General features: G+C 41.4%; 2 protein-coding genes across 3 annotated transcripts; both read right to left on the reverse strand.

Moving 5' to 3' along the window:
• Positions 1-8,149: 8,149 nt before the first annotated feature.
• On the reverse strand, positions 8,150-10,961 carry cdkn1ba (cyclin-dependent kinase inhibitor 1Ba). Its single transcript, XM_043236703.1, has 3 exons — positions 10,296-10,961; positions 10,065-10,173; positions 8,150-9,584 (listed from the first exon to the last, which is right to left on the reverse strand). Exons 1-2 carry the CDS (start codon positions 10,741-10,743, stop codon positions 10,070-10,072), a joined length of 552 nt encoding a protein of 183 aa, XP_043092638.1. The 5' UTR covers positions 10,744-10,961; the 3' UTR covers positions 8,150-9,584; positions 10,065-10,069.
• A 255-nt stretch (positions 10,962-11,216) lies between these two features.
• cdpf1 (cysteine rich DPF motif domain containing 1) lies at positions 11,217-13,523 on the reverse strand. 2 transcript variants are annotated; one of them, XM_043236705.1, is made up of 4 exons: positions 13,272-13,523; positions 12,388-12,499; positions 11,994-12,153; positions 11,217-11,783 (listed from the first exon to the last, which is right to left on the reverse strand). In XM_043236705.1, exons 1-3 carry the CDS (start codon positions 13,379-13,381, stop codon positions 12,025-12,027), a joined length of 351 nt encoding a protein of 116 aa, XP_043092640.1. In that variant the 5' UTR covers positions 13,382-13,523; the 3' UTR covers positions 11,217-11,783; positions 11,994-12,024. The 2 variants fall into 2 exon arrangements, with proteins under 2 accessions (XP_043092640.1, XP_043092639.1); XM_043236704.1 differs by lacking the exon at positions 11,217-11,783 and having other exon boundaries at positions 11,857-12,153.
• Positions 13,524-13,711: the final 188 nt, after the last annotated feature.

Consider the following 13,711-nt stretch of genomic DNA (forward strand, 5'->3'; position numbering starts at 1 on the left):
AAGGGTGTTGCAGTGTGATTTTCAGTGGTTGCTACTTTGTTAGTCTACAGTGTAGTTCTTTACTAGCATCAATGAAAACTTTGCTTGCACAGGAGGTACTTTATAGTGGACATTTTTTTTTTGATTTTTAAAATGTTCTTTAAGCCAAAAAACATGGTTCTTTTAATAACATTTCTGTTAAAGGGTTCTTGGGGAACCTAAAATGGATCTTCCATGGCATTTCATTCTTTTAGAATGTTTATTTTTAAAATCACTTTATGAAGTGCATTTGTTCCTGACTTTTTCTTGTTGGATTTTAAGTAAAGTCGCAAAGCACAGTCGTCCTTGTAATTTTCAGTTTTGGTTTCTGGAAATCCAAATATTTACGAAGTGAATATGTATGTAGAAAGCCTTGTAGGCATTTGAAGTTAAACACACCACTCCCAAGCCTTCAGACCTGCTGTTATATATCATTATCATGATATAGGCTATAAAATGTCGAAGGTCATTTTGTTTGGCCTGTATTTGAGTAGGTTCCACTATGGCTGAACACATATTCTCTCCCTCTTCTTCAAATGATTTAAGTAGTAAATATGGTAGAGCAGGTCTAGTCAGTCTGATAAAATGTCTTCCCACGAATATGCCGTGTGCGTGTGCCGTACACAAGCACTTCTATCTCAACACTGTTATTAGTGCCCTCTAAACATTCTCCACATCAAAGGTGACATGACAGTCAGAATTACACAGGTATTTTAGCAATTTTTAGATTGAGAGAGAAATGTTCCGAGTACACAGCGCCTTTTCATTTTGAACGAATAAGCTAAGATTTTTTTGTTGTTGTTGTTTTATTGTAATTTTTACGCCTGTGTATTTGATTAAAATAACTAAAAAGTTTAAACAAAATGTCATTGTAACCACATTAAACAATTTAACTAAATTTACTTGAAAGAATATATAAAGAGCTTGTTTTTAGTGTCTATGCTTTAACGTATTAATTTGCTTTTACACAAAACATTCTCTGAGAAGTTGTTCACTTTTTTTCCCAAGCATTTCGTGCTATGGGCACCAAGTAGGCCATCTGACAATACCACAAATGATGTAAATGGTTTAATTTGTATTTGAAACATTACTTTTTGTCTTGAGAATGCATACAAATGCATCTACTGTAAGAAATCCCCCGTTGGTGTCAAGTGAACCTGTAACCTGCCTAATTATATAAAGCTTCTTTGATACCTAATATTCGTCTAGTTGTTCAGACAACCGTCTTGCTTGCTGACTTTGAAAATGTGTAGTTTTGCACATTCGTAGACAGTGATTATCCTTGTCATTTTTATCATTCAGCAACGACTGGCTTCTATGGGCCGTTGCACAGTGCTGGGCGTGACATTTGAGCTGTGGTTAAGCAGTGAGATCAGTGGTTTCTGTTAGATGTAGGTGTTCACCAGGCTTGCAGACTTTGTCTGCGGCTGCCGTAGGCGAAGGCCTTCTGTGGTGGGAGATGTGTCTGCATTTTAAAAGACTCCCTGTGTGTTTGTGCAGCAAGCAGAGTAATCAGATAACCCAAGGCAAAGTTGTTCTTTTTATGCCATTCTGGAGCCAAATAGTCCTACTCTTTTTCCAATCCGACGTTTTGCTTTAAAGGGAGCAGTTATCTTCAAACAAGATTTGAAGGTACAAGGTACAGGCAGCAGACTGAGTGACTTTTGGGATGTGGGTCAATTCTAAACTAGCAGTTGAAACGGCAAACATAAAAATAGTAAAAACACAAAGAATAAAAAAGCTTAAAAATACACCATAACTTATTAATAAATTATTATTTAGTTAAAATCTCCTTTCCCCGTTGCTCTAAAATGTTATTTATGCAATTTTAAATATGAGAACCAAAGAAATTTTACATTATTAATACTAGACTCAAAGTGACGCATTTGAAGTAAGAATATATTTGAATATGTCCAGATATGATAGCTGTATAGAGAAAACTGTTAGTGAATAATGTTTTCAGCTTGCTTTTGTTCATTTTTTTGGAGCTTGACAGCTGCCATTTACTTCCATTATATGCCAAATTGAAGCGTGGAAATTTTGCTAAACATTACCAAATATTTATAAAAAGAATATGGCTTTGGAACGACATCGGTGTAAGTAAATGATTTTCTTTTTTGGGTGAACTATTCATTTAAGGATCTTTATTCTACCTCTCTCTTTACTCCTACTTGTGGCATTTTTCAGAGCTAGCATTCAGCGTTTCAGTTCACCCTGCGTAGGAGGTTGCAGTAAAGTGTTGAGTTAATTAGCACATGTACCGTTCAAACTAGAATGCGAGTGTTGAGCTGCTGAACCTGAGCTTGCTTGAAATTGCTTGAAGGAGCAAAAGACCCAAAGTTTTGCTAATGGCTTCTAATTTGAGCACAGCACTTAATTTGAGAGTCAGTGTAAGATGTAGGATGGCTAAACAAGATTTCACGCAGCAGTACGGAGAATGGAGCATACAGTGTGTCATCAGGTGCGTTTGTTACTGAACTCAGATGTTGGTATAGATATCTGAGCCAGCAGTGGGTGTACGAAAAATACTACTTTATTTAATCTCCACACTTTTTCTCTTGAAATGAGTCAACTTCCCTTGACTAGATTAAAGTAACCTTCTGAAACCCTATATTTTTGTTAAATATTAGTGACTAGTCAGCTGACCGGAGCCTCAGAGAATGTATTTATATCTTCATCTCTTTTGTAAATTCGTAATTGTTGTAAACCTGCATCATTGGAAGTAGAATCGTTTTTTCCTTTTTAGATGATTTAAAATTTGTAAAACTGGCGCAAACCTCTAAACCTCTCTTTAGGGCTTTCTCCCGAGGGTTTTGAGTAAAAAGGATAAGAAAACATTTACCCTGTGGTGATTCACACAGGTCAGATACACTCTGACCTTCGGGCACTTATAGTCCGTATAAGCAGTAGCGGTTTGTCACCTCAGAGGCTGCTTGTTAATTCCTACAAGAGAGAGGCAGCTTGACCCTTGAAAGGTCTCTGACCTCTGAGATTTCCTCCAGCTGCACCGCTGAAACCGTATCTAACATGCTGCAATAACTCTGACTGGAAAGTAAAGTCAAACTGTGTGAAACCAAAGAGACGCAGGTTTAAATTAGGATGCTTGACTTGACGGGCCTGTTCTCTGCATCGTTGTCATCTGACCAGAGGCTGTTTTCTGCTATTGTGAGTAGTCATACCTCGTTCGTTAGATTCACTTTCAGAATTGGCATTAATTAAGCTGGCTTGACTCATTTAGGATGTACTTGACTTATTTTACACTAGGACACTAGCTCTCATTGGCTGCACTGTGGTGAAAATGATCATGACCCAAGACAGCACTGTGACATTCAACAGTGGAAAATAGGAAACTGGTGACTAAAATGACTTGAGGGCTACTCAACTCAAACTAGTTTTTAATGAGGCAAGGTAAACACACTGCGGTTGCTACAGTTTTAGGGTTTTCACACCTAGTTTCTTTGAGCCCTCCTATCGCTCTGGGAGCATTGATTGTAATTAATTATCAAAAAAAGGAGAGAGAGATGAAAGGTGTTTGTGTATAAATTTGGTTAATTCTAGAACTGTGATTTTTATTGCCTCATTGCTAAGAAATATAACGTAGCGATTCATTATAGAAAGCTATTTTATTAATAAAAGTGCGCTGTATGTGAATGATCAGATAAATAAGCCTGTACGAATGAAGCTGCCGCCGATCAGAATTGAGTATTCAGTCAGACCGATGGTATAACATGATAGAATTCTTGAGAAAAACATAACCGCTTAAACTGATCGGTGAAATGCAGCTTATTGTAGGGTCAAATGAACATTTTACAACTGTCACTATCTTATTTGAGTTGACTCCAGCATCCAGTTGCTGCACGCAAGCTGAAGAGGACCTTTGAGTCCGCTATACTTAGACTGAGGTCACTCTCAACCGGTTCTCTTTAAGTTTGGTTCTTTTAAAAACTGTACGTGAAAACAAAGGTATTGGGTGTTACTTAATGGCCCCAGCTAAAAAAGCCTGTTCATAAAGACTCTCTAAAGTTAACACCTGGAATAAAATGTAAGAAATTGATTAGATTCGTTTATTCAATAAATGTAAGAATGTGAGTATATATGAGCGTGCACACACACACACACACACACACACACTTCTACTTGTACTTACATCTGTTTTTGCCCGTAAATAGATGAGATTAGATGAAAGAAATGAAAGGCAGTTGATCAGCACAGATAAAGAGAGTGCATGCACAAGGGAGGGGAAAAATTTTGGTTGACCCCACGAGTACAACACTGAGAGCAAACCAGAAACACACGTGCATGTGAAGTTCACAGCACGACGTTGAGCATCGAGAGCCAGAACGCAAAAAAAAACCAAAAAACTGCTGGCGAAGGTGACTGTTTACATCCTTCTTTTGGACACATTTTGGGCCAACTAAGACCGAATATCCGCCAGAGGTTGTTTCTCTGCCTGGCCGACGCAGGTTTCTAGTTGAGCGGAGGACAGCCAAAACACATGACCGCTGGGCAAAGAGAGGACGAGAAACGAAAAAAAGCACACCGAGGCTCATAAAACTCACTCAAATTAATAACAATGCGAAACAGATGGTACGTCGCATTTCCAAAATAAGATTGAGATTCACAAAGGTTTCATTCCCAACGGGAAGGCCAAATATGAGGTCATGTGCGGAGCTGTGCAAAATGTCTATTAATAGGGCCAGCTGTAAACATTTTCTGATTTTACGATCCTTCTCCTCTCATTATCTGCAAGGTTGTTAAATTAGCCTTCAGCTAATTTTGTCCTGGAAATGTGGTGTTAGTTTGACGGGGCTGGAGGGAAGTTTGGCCGCTCCGCAGCGTATTGTTGCAGGCGTTGAGATTGCGGCTCCGCACATATCTAAGAGCTGATCTCAGAGAGCGGGACTCTGTAATTACTCGCGCGCGAGAGAGAACGCAGCAAGTGTAAATAAGAGGGTGGTGAAGACGAGAGCGAACCACCACTCAATCGTCAGAGGCCTACGGTACTTGAGGTCATCCCTGGCATTTGTTTGTTTTGGGCTTTGATACGGTCCTCCCTTCAGCGAGGTGAAGGGAGATGCACCACTCAAGGTCAGAAGTTGAGTGTAGCTGACCATCTCTGCCAGCTGTATGCCTGCCTACGGTACCTTAAAACCGCTTGAAACGCACATGAAGACACGCGAAAAGTATTAGGACGCTTGAGAATTTATTACAAATACATATCAAGTGTATTAGGTTTTAAAATATGAAGCAATCGATAGATTGTTGAAAACGAAGAGAAAAGAAGACTTGGACACTTTCTGGTCGTCAAATGTTGTAAGACGTGTTCATGATGAACTACTGCATGAGGACACCTGTGGATACTGACTTCATACATCCATGAAAAATGATCTTGAGACCAGTTTAAGCAATAGAGAAAAGTGTATGGATATAAAGAAAATAAAGGCTTAAAGAAAAATAAGAAGGCTTTAGTATAAATTGGTATTTAATGCCATTTGCTTATTGTTATTATTATTTGTACAGTTTGTACATTATCATTGTACAATTTTTTTTATGTTATGTGAAATTATATATTGTTAATGCCTTCTAATAGTATATAATATTTTTTTTATATCTGATTTTCCTTTTCTTCCAGACAAGCTGCAAGCGTTGCCATAGCTGACATCTGAAATGTGAACGAGGTAAAGAAAAGTCCCCTTTACTTGGTAGATGAAATTAATTCTTTGGTTTTTCAAATCTAATTTTATATTAAAAAGCAAACTTGTATCTCTAGTTACTGCATAGGCCAAGCAAGGGCGTTGTCACTAGTGGTTTACAGCTGCGCAAATGTGAAGCCCTCTGCTGTTTTTGTATTATAATTACTGATTTCATCAGCCTGCTATTAGTGTTTACCAAGGCCCATGTCATGGCAGGCTGCCAGTTCAAGAAGCTGCACGTTGCTTAATCACTTATTGACCGGAGGAATACAAACCACTTGGATGTTCTCAGAAAGAGGTTTAAAGCATATCGATTAGTCTGATGAAGGGGTGTGTTGCGTCAGAGACGGTGGTTTTCTCACTGATTTCAACAAAAGCCTGTTTGAGTTTTAGTGGAAAGATAATTGGGTATGAAATGAAAAGAGTAATCAGTTGTACTATGAATTTGTTTTCTTTAGTGTGCGAGTATCAACGATTTCCACCGTACACCGTAAGCATTTCATGAAAACGTTAAGGGGTTATTATTTTATGTTTTGAGATTTTACTACTTTATTTTTTTAACATTTTCGCCTTTTATTATACTAATAAATAAAAAAAGTTAAGTAGCAGGTTAGTTAGTCCCTTAGAAGGGAACTTTGCAGGGACACAAATTGCTTGACACTCATTCATATGCTGCTGTATTCTGTATTACACTGCGATGTTTTCCTTTATTCTCTGATCCGAGACTCTGATCCGAGACTGATTTAAATGTAAAAAATTTTAATTAGGAGTAAATATTTATAGAAAAAGTAAAATATATATATATATATATATATATATATATATATATATATATATATATATATTATATATATTAGTAATTTGCATTTTTCTATAAAAAGGTTTAGCAGATCTTGTGAAACCAAATTAAGTGAGTTGTGTCAAAAGCGTATATGCTATAGCTCTTTGATTCACAAGCGAACACGCTAAAGGACAGTAGCACCAATAACACACAGCTGAGCAGTTTCTCAGAGCAAGGATGTCATTTTATTGTACTATTTGCATAATTGAATTGCATTATGGGCCTTTTTTGCAATGGTCTTCATTATTTGTACTCTACTCGTTCACAGTGGTGTCGTTGGGACAGCGCGCACACTGCACGCCCAGCTCCAGCAAGCTTCCTCCAGCCCATGCGCACACGACCCAGTAACACTTTCACGCGTGTCATCGCGTTAAACGCACGGTAAGGCATGAACGGAGTTATTGTTCGGAAATAATCAGTCGCTGCGATCGCGGTGCGCAACTGTTTCGTCATCTTCTGTGCAGCCGTGATTTCGAGCAGCGGGAGGACGGGGCTTTTTTTATTTTTTATTTTTTGAAAGATCCTTGCGATTTAACCCTCGGGCCAAACTCACCTCTCCCTTCCCTTTCGCAAACATCAGCAGAAATATCAGCCTGACCAATGGCTCTTATTCTGGGGTTGTGCTTTACGAGCAGAACACTCTGTACAAACACACTCTTACTCCAGCCTCGGCGCGCGCAAAGCCAATCTCAGTGGCTACAGTAAGTGGTGTGTTTTTCTTAATAGTTGTCTGATTGGACAAACCGTATGTCAGTATCTTGGCTTTTTCCCCCCCTCTGCTCGGGACGTGTCCTTGTTTTTTTCTCTCTCTCTCTCTCTCTCTCTCTCGAATTGAAGCAGGGAGCTCCGCAGGACGTGTGTTAGAAACGCAGCAGCTTTACGCACAAACTTGTTGCACGTTGAGTTAAATAACCAAGCCGCGAAAAATCAGCGAGCACACCCCGTGCGTTACAAGGGAATAAGTAGAATAAGCAGAATAAGTCGCGCTAAATATTCGTTTCTTTCGCAGGTCACTTTCAGATCAGACAGCGCTTGTTTTGAGTAATATGGTTGGCCCCGTCGTGTTTATTATATGTTAAAAGAAGCCATACTGGGTTCAGTTGCAGTATTTCGCAGTGCCAAGTGTTTTATTTTTGAAACGTGTCAGATTAAATTGAACAGAGCGTCTTTGCTGTTTACATTTGACACACACACATATATATGAAATATTACACGTAACACAATATTTGAAGAGAATCTAAAATGCATCCGCAACGGTTTAATAGCAGGTTAATCATATCATACATATTAAAAAAATGGATTTCTTGAGCATTTCTGTCCTCCCATACTCAGTATAAGCCTGCAGTTTTAATTGTATAATTGTGCTACAATATATATATTCCATAGGTTACATTCTGCCACATACCATTTTGTCACCAGAGAGTATTTATGGCTTCTGCTGTGTTTTGTTTGAAAGGTATTTAGGTTTTTAGCCCAGCTTAAGGTCAGTTTGGGGCTTCTGCTCATGCATGGTGTGTGAAGTGTATTTCAGTTTCCCCCAAGAGTGTGCTTTCATTCTGATTTTGTTACCTGCAGAATATAATGAAAAGGAGTCAGGTGAAGGTGTTCATGTCATTATGGTTTAATCATGTCATTTATAAAGCAGTACACAATCCACACCAAATTTTTAATAGGCTCAGTTTGCAACCTTGCACAAATTTGTGGAGGGAAAAAAAACAAATCTATAAACAAAAAGAAGTACATACAGAAAATGCACAAATGCCACTTTGGATAGTCATAAACAACAAAAAGCTTGACATAAATAAGTTAGTATAATTTCTCAGTGTTTTTTTTTTTTTTTTTTTTTTTTTTTTTCTTCTTTACAAAGCAGTACACACAGGTATACTTCAATGTTTTACACACGTGCAGTGTAACGTCTTTTATTTGTAGCCGGTTTTTACTTATTTTTATTTTTTGGTCATAGTGCCATGTCATGTTCAACACGAAAGCCAAATATATTGTGGCAAAGAAGTGGCTTCATGGACTAATATTGTTCTTACTTTTATGGCCCAGTGTTAAAAGGGGAAAAAAAAAGAAATATATATTTATATGTACATTATGCTACACAGCAATGAATTTAAAAAAAGAAAGAAAAGAAAATCAATTGGTCACTACAGTTGCACTTTCTTTTGAAGGTGTACTCAGTAGGATTTGTAGTTTGTGTGAATTTACATCTTTATGGCGCAAAAATTATAATAATAAAAAGAAATAATTTAAAATAAGCGAAAATAAAATTAGTGGAATAACCCGGGGATATAATAATACTGTAAAAAAAAAACATGAAAACCTTAATACCACACTAGGAGTCACAGTCCCTTCAGAGAAGAACACCACATGCCCAACGTGCTATATAACTTTGGCTGGTAAAATCATATATTAGTACCAATAAACACGAACGGTGTTAATGCAAATATCAATGTTTTTTTTTGTTTTTTTAATGTGGCCAGATCACAGAAGGTTGCTTTTCAAACAGTGACATTTGTGCAACTTCAGAAATGTCCCAAGATTGTGCTGCTAACACGGATACACACACGAAGGTGTACTTGTGACCGTGAGCATCCTGAGCCAGGCCAAATCCTTAAACCTAATCAGAGGTGTCTGCTGTTCTCCTCCACACCTATGCTTCCTTTAAAGGGTGCGTTTTGGGGAGACGTTCTGAAAACTGCACAGCAATTGTTCAAGTCAAACGCACTCCACTTATAAACGATTGTGTGTGTGTCTTTTTTTAACCTTAACATTACATTTTAAATGTGCTACATATAAAATGAAAGTATATACATAGGTAGTAAAAGAACAAACTCCAATTGCACACTGCTACATTGTCTGCTTTTGAGGCAAATATATTCTGTCGAGTGCCAAAACTTTTTAGTGTAAAAATTCAGTGCTTATACAGCCTCTCCAAGGCTCGATTTGTATTTTTCAACCGCTGTCCCTGTTTACTTCATAAAGCTCTTGAAGTATTTGATGGAGAAAATAGCCTTCTTCATCTGTCTCTGCGGGGAGGGAAAAAAAAAGTTGATTAGCAAAAGGAAACGGCATGTCGAAGGCGCTCGCGAAAACTCGACAAGGACACAGCGCGCTAAAACGCGGCGACGGTGTTTGCGCGTAAACACGCGCCCGCGTCGCAAAACGGGAGCGTTGAATGAAAAGCGAGGAATTTAGCGCGCAAGTATATGCCTGCATTGAACCCGGACCCCCTCCTCCTCCCACGCGCACACCCTACAAGAGACCTGCTGACGTGTTACTACAATGTTATGCCTTTGAGTCCCGTTTGACTCGACTGTCACTCGCGCGGTGACGGAGCGTCTCAAACGCGGGTTTGTTTGTAAAAGACCCGACCGAACGCTCTCCGCACCGGACGAGCACGCGTCAAGGAACGGGCGTTTTAGCGCGCAACAGTCAAACCGAGAGAACGGCGATGTACGCGCGTAATAAAAAAAAGTCATGCCCCAGAAAGCGCGCTCGGAACTCACCTTGTTTACGTTTTGGGATCCGACTTGCTGGGCGCGTGCGAACTCGTCTCCGGACAGCAGTTCGCCTCGGTCGCTTGGACGTTGGCTCTTTTACTTTGGCAAGGACGATCTATCGAAAGAACGGAGACTGCGTTAGAAAAAAAAAAAGCGAGTCGAGACCGCGAAAGCGTCGGCGTTACGCGCGATCGGGAGGGCACGCCGTGCGTCCCCCGAGACTCCCGAAACATTTACCCTGATCCTCTGTCGACGGTCTTTTTCTCGGCGTGGTCAGCGCCGTTCGGCAATCCGAGCGACTCCCGTGCTCCGCGTTGTCAGAGTCCCCCCGTGCGCTCGTTGTCAACAAATAGTCGTGGTTCCCGTTATGATCCACAGTCCCGCTCGAGGTATCCCGTTTTGCGCGAGGCGGTCTGGTGTAAAACTCCGGCACCTCTTTCGCGTCCACCTCCTGCCACTCGTAGTCGCCCGGCGCGAGCGGCTCGTTTCTGGCGAAGTCGTAATTCCATTTCTCCTTGGACGCTTTCTCCATCTCCAGCATTTGCTCCTTGACGTCCCTCGCGAACTCTTCGCGGTCCACGGAGCCGAAGAGGTTCCTGCAGACCGGCGGTCTGGCGTGATCCGCCTGCCTCGCGTCCACCCTCTCCAGCGTCGGGCTCCCATTGGAGACGCGCACTTTTGACATGTTTGCACGTGAAAGTTCGCCCCGAGAATCGCAGCGGCGGTCGAGCCAGACGCGGTCTAACTAAGCGCGATCCTTGTTGCCGAGCGAGACGCACGCATAACAAACGCGCGTGGAAAACAAGTCATGAAAACAGCGCGCGACTCCGTCTCGTAGTAATTCCGAAGAAAAACAGACGAGTCATTCGAGTAGGCGAGCACCCAATATGGCGATCGCAAGTAAACTGGTAGGGAAAAAAAAAAGATTGACAGCGAAGGCTATTTAAACAGAAGACGGTTGTGATTGGTCGGTGCGACGTGGGGCCCGCCCACATCAGTGTAAAGCGATACAAGTAGTGGAGACGTGCGCTTCCAGCTTGTGTGTAGGTTCGGTGTAAGTGTAGTTAACGTTGTGTTTTGAAAGTCAGCGAGGAGACGATGTGTGTGGTTTTTTTTTTGTTAGGTATTATTTGTAAGTAGGTGGGTTTTTTTTGTTGGTTGTAGTGCGATGTTTTTGGGTCGTCAGCTGTTGGGATTTCGGTCGTGTTTTTGTTTGGTTCTGGCGACGCCTGGTGGTTGTGCTGTCGCACGTGCCAAAACAAGTTTTGGTTAAGTATTCGCAGGCCGTTTCCTAAAAAATGTTTGCATAACCCCTGCTGGTCATCGTCTTGGAGGCCGGGGGGGGACCACGGTCACGGTCCCCCCTTCTTTCTTTGGATGCTGTTGAGTCTCCTCTCCGCTGCTGCTGCTGTTGTTGTTGTTTTCTGCTCTGCGCTCCTCCATCCGGTCACGTGTCTGTGCCTCTCCGCTCCACCGCTGATCTCTCGCCTCCTCTCTGATCCATCGTTGCTCTGTGGTTGGCTCCACCCACCGGTGCTCGCTGATTGTGGAGATCTGGCTGGATTTGAACCAGGGACCCCTGGCATCGCCTGCCAGTGCTCAGACCGCTGAGCCACAGATCTCCAGCTATGTGTGTGCTGGAACTTGTACTTCACTGCTTCCCCGTAGCAGTCGGAGTCTGCCCGGCCTCGGCTTCAGGCGCATGACACCCGGATGGACGCCCGCCTACATCACACGTGCATATATTAATAATTCATCTTTTCGGTCGTCACAGCCAGTGACAAAAAAAAAGCATGCATTTTGTAGTTGCTACTTGCAACAAAAGGCATTTATTTGTTGTTTGTATATTACAATAAATACGGGGATTGCAAATGCATTGTCTTTCTTAAATGTATATAAACACACACACATATATATATATATATACATATATACAGCGCGTGTGGCTAGTGTCCCGCCTATAGCATCAGGAGGAGGTGGACTTCTGGACGCTCTTCTTCCTCAGCACCTCGCTCTGAACCGCCTCTGGAAACTGCTGGAGGTGAGCCCGAACGCAGGGCAAGCAGAAGCGCTTGGTGTAGAACAGACTGCAGTCCTGTCACAAAACAAACATATTAAATAGATCACGATCCGTAGGCTGCCCTCCTTGTTTTTACGCTTGCGTGGAGTGAAGGATATTCTCTCTGCATCATTTATTTCACCGAATCGTTCAAAGAGGAGGGAAGCCAGCAGCGCACTGGAGGGTTTGCTTATATATATATATATATATATATATATATATATATATATATATATATATATATATATATAAAATCAAAGCTACACTTACCGTCCCCACGCACACCGTCTTATCGCACAGACAGCACCTGGATCCTAACACCAGAAACTTCTCTCTCTCGGGGCTGAAGGGATCTTTCGTGCCGTAACATTCCTCCAAGAGTCTGCGGGGCAAACGACACAAAGCACAAAAGCGCGTCTCGGTCACCGACGGCATCGAGCAATCATTCAGCTACATGCCCCTGAACGTGTGTTTCAATCAAAGCACGCGGTAACAGGTTCGTTGAAGCGCGCTCCATCAGCCGATTTCAGGAAACGCTTTACAGATCATCCTGGACATGCTGCTTTAAGTGTTTTAAATAACATTTAGGCCAATATAACCGGTACACAAATGGGCCAAACTATGTTACATTGCCATTTAGGTGCAAATGAAACAACATAATTATTCAAATACATAAAAGAAAGAGTGAAATATATAAAATAAAAGGTGAACTCGCCACATACAGTGATATGACGGACTGTATATATTTTTCATATTCATTATGCGTTTGTTTACAATATATTTGTTCTTTCACTGAACATTCAAGTTGGTGTCATTGTTGTCATTATACCTCTTTCCTATTGCTTAATAAAAACACTATTGATATTCGTTTTCGATTATCAAAATTCATATTGCTCAATAAACAAAGCGTTACCCCATTATTATTATTATTAATAATAAATAAACAAACACTATTATCAAGCTCCCACAGTGCTTCGTGATGTTAATGTGACATACTTTGCCGCATGATATTTACATTTCAGTAACACACATCTGTACTTCGTGAACTGGGCTAATTAGTGACTCGCACTGTTTTTAAATAGCAAATGAACGTTTTGTCATCTGTCGGCCACAACCGACTCTTTCGCTACAGTAGAAACGCCGTGCAGACTCACACTATCGCTCTGGTGTTCGGCGGCTTCTGGCCGTAGAAGCTGTAGGGACCGGACACTTCGCACAGCTCGCAGGCGAACACGCCGAGCGGGGCTCCTTCGTTCAAGTCCATCGCGTCGCCTTACCGTGCGGTCCCGTTCAAACGCACGCCGACCGTCCGCTTCGGGAGCGCGCCATGATGCTGCGGCGACGTCACGACGGCGCGTCCGAAGGGACAGTTTCCGTTTTACATTTGACGCGCGCGCTACTTCACTCTAGACGGAAGGTGGCGTCAGAAATAAACACGACCACACCGCTCGTTTCAGGGATTTTTTTTTTCCTTTAAAGAAACTTTTTACATCAACGTTAGGCTTCATTTTAAACTATAAACACCAGATGAGATCAGTCATTAATTAAGCTTCCTCCAAAACCACAACTAAAGATGACACTGCAACCGTCCGCA

The sequence above is a fragment of the Puntigrus tetrazona genome, chromosome 4 (assembly GCF_018831695.1).
Source record: "Puntigrus tetrazona isolate hp1 chromosome 4, ASM1883169v1, whole genome shotgun sequence".
In the NCBI taxonomy this organism is placed as follows: Eukaryota; Metazoa; Chordata; class Actinopteri; order Cypriniformes; family Cyprinidae; genus Puntigrus; species Puntigrus tetrazona.